This window comes from Delphinapterus leucas, chromosome 13 (genome assembly GCF_059928025.1).
Source record: "Delphinapterus leucas isolate spDelLeu-1000000601 "Yukka" chromosome 13, BTC_Dleu_Yukka2, whole genome shotgun sequence".
NCBI lineage: Eukaryota > Metazoa > Chordata > Mammalia > Artiodactyla > Monodontidae > Delphinapterus > Delphinapterus leucas.
The window spans coordinates 13368875-13380538 of NC_143141.1; the positions used below are offsets into that span (position 1 = coordinate 13368875).

An 11664-nucleotide genomic window follows, 5' to 3' on the forward strand; every position below is an offset into this window, starting at 1 on the left:
CACATTTCTCTGAAGAAGTTATACAGATTGCCAACAAACACATGAAAGGATGCTCAACATCACTAATCATTAGAGAAATGCAAATCAAAACGACAATGAGGTATCACCTCACACCAGTCACCACGGCCATCATCAAAAAACCTACAAACAATAAATGCTGGAGAGGATGTGGAGAAAAGGGAACCCTCTTGCACTGTTGGTGGGAATGTAAACTGATACAGCCACTATGGAGAACAGTATAGAGGTTTCTTTGAAAACTAAAATTAGAACTACCATACAACCCAGCAATCCCACTACTGGGCATATACCCTGAGAAAACCGTCATTCAAAAAGAGCCATGTACCACAGTGTTCATTGCAGCTCTATTTACAATAGCCAGGACATGGAAGCAACCTAAGTGTCCATCGACACATGAATGGATAAAGAAAATGTAGCACCTATATACAATGGAATATTACAGCCATAAAAAGAAACAAAATTGAGTTATTTGCAGTGAGGTTGATGGACCTAGAGTCTGTCATACAGAGCGAAGTAAGTCAGAAAGAGAAAAACAAATACCGTATGCTAACACATATATATGGAATCTTAAAAAAAAAAAAAAAACAGGTTCTGATGAACCTAGGGGCAGAACAGGAGTAAATACGTAGACATAGAGAATGGACTTGAGGACACGGGGCAGGGGAAGGGGAAGCTGGGACGAAGTGAGAGAGTGGCATGGACATAAATACACGACCAAATGTAAAATAGATAGCTAGTTGGAAGCAGCCGCATAGCACAGGGAGATCAGCTCGGTGCTTTGTGACCACCTAGAGGGGTGGGATAGGGAGGGGAGGGAGACTCAAGAGGGAAGCGATATGGGGATATATGTATACATGTAGCTGATTCACTTTGTTATACAGCAAAAACTAAAGCAACATTGTAAAGCAATTATACGCCAATAAAGATGTAAAAATTTTAAAGTGTATGTAGCTCATAGGATTAAATGGATTAATTCAAGTAAAGTTCTTAGCACAGTTCCTGGGCCAATAGACATTAGCAGGAGCCAGATCTTATAGGCCATGATGAGGGGTTCAGATTGTATGAGAGACAGTTCTAGCGGTAGTATGGAGAAACAAGTAGAAGACAGGCAAGAAGCAGGGATACTAGCTAGAGAGCTTTCGCAAATATTCCGTCAAGAGCTGGTGATAGAGCATGGACCTGGTTAACGGAGTTGGAGGTAGTTCAAGTTTGGAGGAAACTAGAGCAGGGTTCATGGAGGGAAATTATTTAAGCTGAGCCTTGAAGGAAGATATTTCCAAGAGAACCTTGGAAAAAAGCACAGATGACATGTCTTTAGCAGTGAATAGTCAATGTGGTAATGGAACAAGAAATGGAAGAGGAAGTTGAAAGATTGAGACCAGAAAGGTGAGTACTTTCAGAGCCTTACTTCACCTGTCTATTTGATGCATAAAAGAGCAGTGAGAGAAATTAATAGAACAGAAAGACATGGCTATGTCTTAGGAGTGACAGAGGAAGACCAATCAGACAAGAGGATCAAAGAAAAAGGGGTTATCAACCATGTAAATATTCTGGTAGGATGAAGATTAATGCCACTGATAACTTGAGGCAGATTCAAATTGTAGCGGCTGAAGACAGATTGCAAGCAACTAAGCAGGTGGGGAAAACTGCAAGTCTTCATTTCACTACAGGCTCTTTCTTGGATTTCAGCAGATAAAGGTAAAGAACTTTAGCTTGAAAAAAGTACTAGGAGTCTAGGAGGGAATGGAAGTGGCGGAGGCTGACAAAGCGAAAACCAGAACATGACTGTAGGAGAATGCTTGAAGATTAAGATGCAGGGCAAGAGAAAAAGAAAAAGAAAAAAAAAAAAGCTGCTGGAGCTCTGTACCAGAGAGTGAACATAAGGTACAGTGTGATCCAAGACAATGATGGAAACCATGCTTTGTGAAAAGAAGGCTATCAAGCTTCAATATGTGTTTTTGCCATGGCAATTTTAGAGACTCATGTTTTTATATAAACACCACACTAAAGAAGGAATATCACAAGTGACTTCATGAATCATCAGAATGAGAATTTGCTCTTGAATGTGAACACTTTACTGAATATAAAATCCTCTAGATAAAGTTTCACTTTTGTAGCAAGGTCTCTTTGATTATAAGATCACTTATAGAAATTAAATCGTTTCACATTATTTTACCTTTTTATTTTCTAAAAATGTGTTAGGTAACATGCAGAAAATGTGTGAATTTCGGGGTTACCTAGAGTCTTAAATTTCTTTGAGTAAATAGGAACTAGACTCTGGAAGTAGCTATAATGAATACCTGTTATATGGCTGCCCGGTATCTATTTTTCTTCCTTCTTGGAGTAATAGCCTGAATTTCTTTTCAGCACCTACCCCGTCCCTCCATTCTCACCGTTGTGATTTAGATAGAAAATGGGCCTCACCTGCCCCAGAGAAAGGCCCTGACTCATAGAGACAATCTGAATGTGCCATCTCTGAATGTTTTAGAATTGGCACGATTACCTAGGTTGGTCCAATCAGTGACTCTTAGATACTTTCTCTGAATGTATGATATAGATTCTCTTTGTTTCACAAAAAGGATTCATGTAATTCTTAGAGTTCCTCAAAGTCAGTTTAGGATTATGAGCTGGGGGGTGGGGGGGGAGGGAGTGAGTTTGTCCAAAAACAGTCAACACCAGGGAAGTGACAGTTAAAAACTGAAAGAAACTAGGTTCTAAGTCACATTATGTGAGCTTCTAGCCTCACTCCTAGCAACATGTATCTCTGTAGTTTCAAAGGAAGTTAATTGGTTCACTCTATGTAAGCCATTCTCAGTTGGGTTTTTCTATTACTTGCTGTACTTGAAAGCTTCCTAGGTGACAGAATCTGTGATCTAGACCCTAAAGCCTATGTGTCACTTTTCCATCAGCTGTCAGGATGTTGGTGAACTCGTCTATGGAAATAGATGTCATTTTTACGAAAAGTGAGCATTTTGGGACCCTTATATATGTTGTATAGGTTCTTTAAAACGTTTAGTTTTACAGAGAAACTTTTTTTTTTATAATAAAGATATTCAACTCACCATGAAAAGCATAAGAGACTTAGAAAAATAACTAAGACCTGCTTATAGTTGAAGGCCCAACTACACAAAAGTTGGATTTGAAGGTTGTCCCTTATCTATTTTCTGACAGCAAATATTGCAGGATTATTTGTTTATATTAATGTAAGTTTCAATATATGTTAATTATGAATAGAACAAGCCTAGAAAGTGATAAAACCAATTCACACTCAACTTGTCAAAAGAAATAGTAATAAGCTTCTTCCCTTAAGTGAAGCATGTTAACCTCTTCCCCACCCAGGTTCTAAAGTAATTCATAAGTAGACAAGAGGTATGTGGAACATGATGTATTATCTTTCTTACTAATAACACTCATTCTCTAATTTCAGCCTTATATCTGTGTAAAAGAGGGCTTCCTTACACTGAGCCCCATAATGATACAGACATACGCATCCAGCCGCAGACAGCACTGGACCCAGACTGTTTTGCCGCCTGCCCTTGTAAGACTTATGGAGAAACGGGGCCCAATGCATGCTTTCTGTGAGCAGCTTATTCCCAAAGAGAGGGGAGAAAGTGCTACTCATGCTCACTTCTTTGTCCCACACTCAAGCAAGTCATCACACCTCTACCAATCTAGGTCCAACCAGGAGACAGAACACGGTAAATTTAACCAGAATTGTTAAGCTATAATAGAGTGAAATAAATACAATTACCCCTCTGTACCACGGGTTCTGCACCCCGGATTCAACCAACCATAAATTGAATTGCAGTAGATTGAATCCTTGGATGCAGAATCCTCCAATGTGGAGCCCCGGGGTACTGAGGGCAGACTGTTCTACTCCATTTTATATAAGAGACTTCAGCAATCGCAGGGGACTGGGGGGGCAGGGGGAGCCTTAGAACCAATTCCTTGCTCATGCTGAGGGATGACTGCGTGTTGAGAACTCTTAACAGTACCCTAGGGCAGAGGGAGAGTACCCAAGGAAAGGCAAGCTTGGAAGAGGATCCCCCTCTGGCATTCATACCTCTGATGGAATAAAATGTAAAGGCAGGACAAAAAAAATTAAACACAGAATTCTGTTCGGGCCTTCTCCCTCCCTAACGTCCAGTGTGCATCTGCATTACACATTAAGCAGACCTCCTCACATCTTCACGATCTAAAACAGAGAGAGATGATAAGTATTTTAGCTACTCAAAACTTGAAAGAGATACTCGTTATATATCTTCTCGCCGTAGATCAGAGAGAGAGTGAAGGCGGAGCAGGTCTCGTTTAAATCTGACAGAGGTTCTAGAACTAGTTCATCCTATTCTCGGTCAGAACGATCCCATTATGACGACTCTCATTATGATGGTCGTTACCATAGGAGTTCCCCTTATTGAGAGAGGGCACGCTAGTCTCGGCCATACACAGATAACAGGTCAAGACAAAGTTCTGACTCGGATGGTTAGTATAAGAAGACATACTCAAGGCGCACCTCGTCTCCTCCTTGCTCTTACAGAGACCTAAGGACGCCATCCTCCTATTCTAAATCTGATGGAGACTGTAAAACTGAGTCCTCTTACTTAGAGATGGAAGAAAGACGAAAGGATTCTTTAAAATTAGGAGAATCCAAAAGGACTTCAGAAAATGAAGCAATGAAAAGATGTTATTCTCCCACTAATGAACAGGGATTCCGACGCGAGTCATCATATTCCAAGCACGGTAAGAGTGCTTCCCGTTATAAATCTGCCCCCTTCAAAACCTGCACCCAAGTCTGATAAATTTAAAAATTCTTTCTGTTGTACAGAATTGAATGAGGAAATCAAACAGTCCCATTCTTTTCGTTTACAGACTCCTCGTTCAAAAGGTAGTGAATTAAGAATGATTAGTAAAGCTCCTGAAAGAGAGAAGATCGGTCTCCATCTCCATCAAATCGATCAAATGATTCACCTACTTTTAAAAAGCTAGATGAATCACCTGTTTTTAAGTCTGAATTTATAGGACATGATAGCCATGATAGTATTAAGGAATTAGACTCTTTATGTAAAGTGAAGAATGATCAATTAAGAAGTTATTGTCCCACCGAATTTAATACAAACGGATCTCCTGGGGCAGAATCTGATTTGGCAGCATTTTGCGCTTCTAAACGTGGCACTGTTTTGATGTCTTCTGATCAGAGTGTGACTGGATCAGAGGTATCCCCTTTGGTCAAAACGTGCATGCTTTCATCAAATGGATTTCCAAACATTAATAGATGTAAAGAAAAAGACTTGGATGATACTCGCATGCAGCACAGTAAGTCAGAAAGCCCATTTAGAGAAACAGAACCTCCAGTGTCGCCACACCAGGATCAACTCATATCTTTGCCAGTTATGACTATAGATTATTCCAAAACAATAGTTAAAGAACCAGTTGATGTGAGAGTTTCTTGCTGTAAAACCAAAGATTCAGATATATACTGTACTTCAAACGACAACCCCCCTTCTTTGTGTCATTCCAGAGCTGAAAATACTGAGCCTTTAGTAACAAATATTTCTTCAAATAGCTTCATGAATGTGCATTTGAAATCAAAAACAGTTATATGTGATAATGGAAGTCTGACAGATCAGCACTCAAAATTTGCATGTGGAGAATATAAGGAGAGTGTTGGTAGTACTAGTTCAGCTTCTGTTAATCATTTTGATGATTTATATCCACCTACAGGGAGCTCATGTATTGCTTCATCTCTTCAGAGTCTTCCACCAGGGACAAACGTAGACAATTTAACTCTCTTGCAATGTGGAGAGAATGCATCTCCAGTTTTGGATGCTGTGCTGAAGAGTAAAAGCTCAGAGTTTTTAAAGCATGCAGAGAAAGAAATAATAGAAGTAGCTAGTGGCCTTCCTGATTCAGGAAGAGGATTTGCTTCCTGGGAAAACAGGCATAATAATGGACTATCTGGGAAATGTGTGCAAAAGGCTCAAGAAGAAGGGAACTCCATACTGCCTGATAGAAGAGGAAGACCAGAAATCTCTTTAGATGAAGAAGGTGGAAGAGGACAGACACATACTTCTGATGACTCAGAAGTTGTATTTTCTTCTTGTGCTTTGAATTTAATCATGGAGGACAGTGATGGTGTAACATATACCTTAAAATGTGACAGTAGTGGTCATGCCTCAGAGATTGTATCCACTGTCCATGAAGATTATTCTGGTTCTTCCAAAAGTTCAAGTGATTCGGAAGATACAGATTCTGATGATAGCAGCATTCCAAGAAACCGTCTTCAGTCTGTGGTGGTTGTGCCAAAGAATTCTACTTTGCCCATGGAAGAAACAAGTCCTTGTTCTTCTCAGAGCAGTCAAAGTTACAGACACTATTCTGACCACTGGGAAGATGAGCGATTGGAGCCAAGGAGGCATTCATATGAGGAAAAATTTGAGAGCATAGCAAGTAAAGCCTGTCCTCAAACTGAGAAGTTCTTCTTTCATAAAGCAACAGAGAAGAATTCAGAAATCTCTTTTACACAGCCCATCCAAAAACAGATAGATAATCACCTGTCTGAAATTGCTCATCCTCAGAGTGATGGGGTTGATAGTACAAGTCACACAGACATAAAATCTGACCCTCTAGGTCATCCAAATTCTGAGGAAGCAGCAAAAGCCAAAATAACTTCTAGGCAGCAAGAAGAGCTGCCAGTTTATTCTCCTGATGATTCTGAAGATGTCTCAAGCAAGTCTCGGCAACAGACCACTTTCCCTAACAGGCCAGATAGTAGACTGGGAAAAACACAGTCAAATTTTTCTTCTTGTGAGATCTCCCGAGTGGATGGTTTCCGTTCATCATCGGAAGAGCTCAGAAATCTAGGGTGGGACTCCTCTCAACAAGAAAAGCCTACTACCACATATCAGCAACCTGACAGCAGCTATGGAGCCTGTGGTGGACACAAGTATCAGCAAAGTGCAGAACAGCATAGTGGGACACGTAATTACTGGCAAGGCAATGGCTACTGGGATCCAAGACCAGCAGGTAGACCGCCTGGAACTGGGGTTGTGTATGATCGAATTCAAGGGCAGGTACCAGATTCCTTAACAGATGACCGTGAAGAGGAGGAGAATTGGGACCAACGTGGAGGATCTCGCTTTTCAGGCCAGTCCAATAAATGTTTTCTGTCCCTTCAGAAGGACAAGGGGTCAGTGCAAGCACCTGAAATAAGCAGCAATTCCATTAAGGACTCTTTAGCTGTGAATGAGGAGAAAGATCTTTCGAAAAACTTAGGAAAAAATGATAGGAAAGATAGAGGGCCTCTTAAAAAAAGGAGACAGGAATTGGAGAGTGATTCTGAAAGTGACGGTGAGCTTCAGGACAGAAAGAAAGTTAGAGTGGAGGTAGAGCAGGGGGAGACAGCAGTGCCTCTAGGCTCAGCATTGGTTGGGCCTTCGTGTGTCATGGAGGACTTCAGGGACCCGGAGCGGTGGAAGGAATGTGCCAAACAAGGGAAGATGCCTTGTTACTTTGATCTGATTGAAGAAAATATTTATTTAACAGAGAGAAAGAAGAATAAATCCCATCGGGATTTTAAGCGAATGCAGTGTGATTGTACACCTCTTTCTAAAGATGAAAGAGCTCAAGGTGAAATAGCATGTGGGGAAGATTGTCTTAATCGTCTCCTCATGATTGAATGTTCGTCTCGTTGTCCAAATGGGGATTATTGTTCCAATAGACGGTTTCAAAGAAAACAGCATGCAGATGTGGAAGTCATACTCACAGAAAAGAAAGGCTGGGGCTTGAGAGCAGCTAAAGACCTTCCTTCAAACACCTTCGTCCTGGAATATTGTGGAGAGGTACTTGATCATAAAGAGTTTAAGGCCCGGGTAAAGGAGTATGCACGAAACAGAAACATCCACTACTATTTCATGGCCCTGAAGAATGATGAGATAATAGATGCCACTCAGAAAGGAAATTGCTCCCGGTTCATGAATCACAGCTGTGAACCAAACTGTGAGACTCAAAAATGGACTGTGAACGGACAACTGCGAGTTGGGATTTTTACCACCAAACTGGTTCCTTCAGGCTCAGAGTTAACATTTGACTATCAGTTCCAAAGATACGGCAAGGAAGCACAGAGATGTTTCTGTGGGTCGGCTAATTGCCGGGGTTACCTGGGAGGAGAGAACAGAGTCAGCCTCAGAGCAGCAGGAGGGAAAATGAAGAAAGAACGATCTCGGAAGAAGGATTCGGTGGATGGAGAGCTAGAAGCTCTGATGGAGAATGGTGAGTGTCTCTCTGATAAAAACCAGGTGCTCAGCTTATCCTGGCTAATGGTTAGAATTGAGACTTTGGAACAGAAACTTACCTGTCTCAAGCTCATACAGAACACACATTCACAGTCTTGCCTGAAGTCCTTTCTGGAACATCATGGGCTGCCTTTGTTGTGGATCTGGATGGCAGAGCTACGTGATGGCCGGGAAAGTAACCAGAAGCTTCAGGAAGAGATTATAAAGACTTTGGAACATTTACCCATTCCTGCTAAAAGTATGTTGGAGGAAAGCAAAGTGCTTCCTATTATTCAACGTTGGTCTCAAACCAAGACTGCTGTCCCTCAGCTGAGCGAAGGAGATGGGTATTCTAGCGAGAATACATCACGTGCCCACACACCGCTCAACACACCTGATCCTTCCACCAAGCTGAGCATAGAAGCAGACATAGACACCCCCAAGAAGCTAATGTTTCGCAGACTTAAAATTACAAGTGAAAATGGCATGGACAGTGCGATCTCTGATGCTACCAGCGAGCTAGAAGGCAAGGATGGCAAAGAGGACCTTGACCAGTTAGAAAACGTCCCTATAGAAGAAGAGGAACAACAGCTACTCACACAACAGCTGCCTGAATCTGAAGTTGGTAGTGACATCACTGTGGAGGCCATTAAGCTACCCACATCTGAACCAGAGGCTGACACTGAAATAGAGCCTAGAGAGAACAATGGCACAAAACTAGACGAACCTATTGCTGAGGAAACACCATCCCAAGATGAAGAGGAGGGTGTGTCTGATGTGGAGAGTGAGAGGAGCCGGGAACAGCCACGTAAACCAGTAGATATAAGTGACTTGGCCACCAAGCTCCTGGACAGTTGGAAAGACCTAAAGGAGGTATATGAAATTCCAAAGAAAAGGCAAACTGAAAAGGAGAGCACAATAACCGAACGAGGAAGGGATGCTGTTGGCTTCAGAGATCAAACAGTTGCCCCAAAGACTCCTAACAAGTCAAGAGAGAGAGACCCAGACAAACAAACTCAAAATAAAGAGAAAAGGAAACGAAGGGGCTCCCTCTCCCCACCACCTTCTGCCTATGAGCGGGGAACAAAAAGGCCAGGTGGCAGATATGATACACCAACTTCTAAAAAGAAAGTACGAATTCAAGATTGCAATCAACTTTCTACAGAGGAGCATCGAAAGTTGTCTGAGCAGGAGGTAGCTCAAAAAAAACAGCAGCAGATGCAGAACCTGGGAGTGACGTCTCCACTGCCCTATGACTCTCTTGGCTACCATGCCCCTCATCACCCCTTTGCTGGCTACCCACCAGGTTACCCCATGCAGGCCTATGTGGATCCCAGCAATCTTAATGCTGGAAAGGTGCTCCTCCCCACACCCAGCATGGATCCTGTGTGTTCTCCTTCTCCTTACGATTATTCTCAGCCCTTGGTGGGACATTCTACAGAACCCCTTGCTGCCCCTCCACCTGTGCCAGTGGTGTCACACGTGGCAGCCCCTGTGGAAGTTTCCAGTTCACAGTATGTGGCCCAAAGTGATGGTGTGGTACACCAAGACTCCAGGGTCACCGTCCTGCCAGTGCCAGCCCCAGGCCCAGTCCAGGGACAGAAGTATGGTGTTTGGGATTCAAACCAACAGTCCGTGAGTGTACAGCAGCAGTACTCTCCTGCACAGTCTCAAGCAGCCTTATATCATCAAGGACAGGCTGCTCCAACTGTCTATGGTGTGACGTCACCCTATTCACAGACAACTGCACCAATTGTACAGAGTTATGCCCAGCCAAGCCTTCAGTACATCCAGGGACAACAGATTTTCACAGCTCACCCACAGGGAGTGGCGGTACAGCCAGCCACAGCCGTGACTCCAATAGTTGCACCAGGGCAGCCTCAGCCCTTACAGCCACCTGAAAAGGTTGTGACAAATAACCTCTTGGATTTACCACCCCCATCTCCTCCCAAACCGAAAACCATAGTCTTACCTCCCAACTGGAAGACAGCCCGAGACCCAGAAGGGAAGATTTACTACTACCATGTGATCACAAGGCAGATTCAGTGGGATCCTCCTACTTGGGAAAGCCCAGGAGAGGATGCCAGCCTTGACCATGAAGCTGAGATGGACCTGGGAACCCCAACATACGATGAAAATCCCATGAAGACCTCAAAAAAGCCTAAGACAGCAGAAGCAGACGCCTCCAGTGAGCTGGCTGAGAAAAGCAAACAAGTATTCAGAAAAGAGTTGTCCCAGTTCATCGTCCAGTGCCTGAACCCTTACTGGAAACCTGACTGCAAAGTGGGAAGAATTACCACAACTGAAGACTTCAAACACCTAGCTCGCAAGCTGACTCACGGCGTTATGAATAAGGAGCTGAAGTACTGTAAGGACCCCGAGGACCTGGAGTGCGATGAGGATGTGAGACACAAAACCAAGGAGTACATTAAGAAGTACATGCAGAAGTTTGGGGCTGTTTACAAACCCAAACGGGACACTGAATTAGAGTGACCTTCAGGGCCAGGGTGGGAGGACGGGCAAGCTGGTAGGAGGGACTCTGGGGAGAAGAAATCCCGTGGGCCCTCTCTCCCCACCCCACTGTCAGGGCTGTGCTACTGATGTCACATCACCCTGGGGAATTCAAACCTGCAGAATGAGCTCACAAAAATGAGCTCCATCTACAACAAGCGGTCCCTGGTTGTGAGCTGTTGGTAGAGGCCATCTGAGGCAAGGGTTTAGGTCCTTGAGACCTTCCCTTCTGAGACCCCGGCCAGGCCTGACCCCACTCGCAAGGCTGGGTCTCCTCCTTGGAGGTGCTGTCAGCGCACAGACTCATGCGCATCCCCACCCACGACCCCTTACCCTGACGATCTGTATTATATTTTAATGTATATGTGAATATATTGAAAATAATTTGTCTTTCCTGGTTTTTGGCTTTTGTTTTGCTTTTAAGCCTCTGCGTGCTAGGATCACAGAAGACTTTGTAAGGATGGTTTAAGTTCTCCTGCAAGGTTTAATGTGTTATCATGTAAATATTCCAGAGCAGGCTGCCTTGTCGTTTCGGGCAGCCTTGTGCTATGTTGATAAGATTGATTTACTGCTTAAAATCACTTCACTTGGGCTTCCCTGGTGGCACAGTGGTTGAGAGTCCGCCTGCCGATTCAGGGGACGTGGGTTCGTGCCCCGGTCTGGGAAAATCCCACATGCCGCAGAGCAGCTGGGCCCGTGAGCCATGGCCGCTGAGCCTGCGCGTCCGGAGCCTGTGCTCCGCAGCGGGAGAGGCCACAGCAGTGAGAGGCCCGCGTACCGCAAAAAAAAAAAAAAAAAATCACTTTACTTTGTCCAATTTTTACTGAACTTTTTATGTAAAAAATAGAATCAATTAAAGAAAAAA

General features: G+C 43.5%; 1 protein-coding gene across 1 annotated transcript; it reads left to right on the forward strand.

Moving 5' to 3' along the window:
* The first annotated feature begins 1357 nt into the window (after positions 1–1357).
* On the forward strand, positions 1358–11173 carry LOC111171346 (histone-lysine N-methyltransferase SETD2-like). Its single transcript, XM_089894204.1, is given in 7 exon segments — positions 1358–1404; positions 2928–2981; positions 3465–3556; positions 4190–4324; positions 4327–4787; positions 4789–4945; positions 4948–11173. Coding segments are annotated over 7 exon segments (6780 nt in total). The 3' UTR covers positions 10782–11173.
* Positions 11174–11664: the final 491 nt, after the last annotated feature.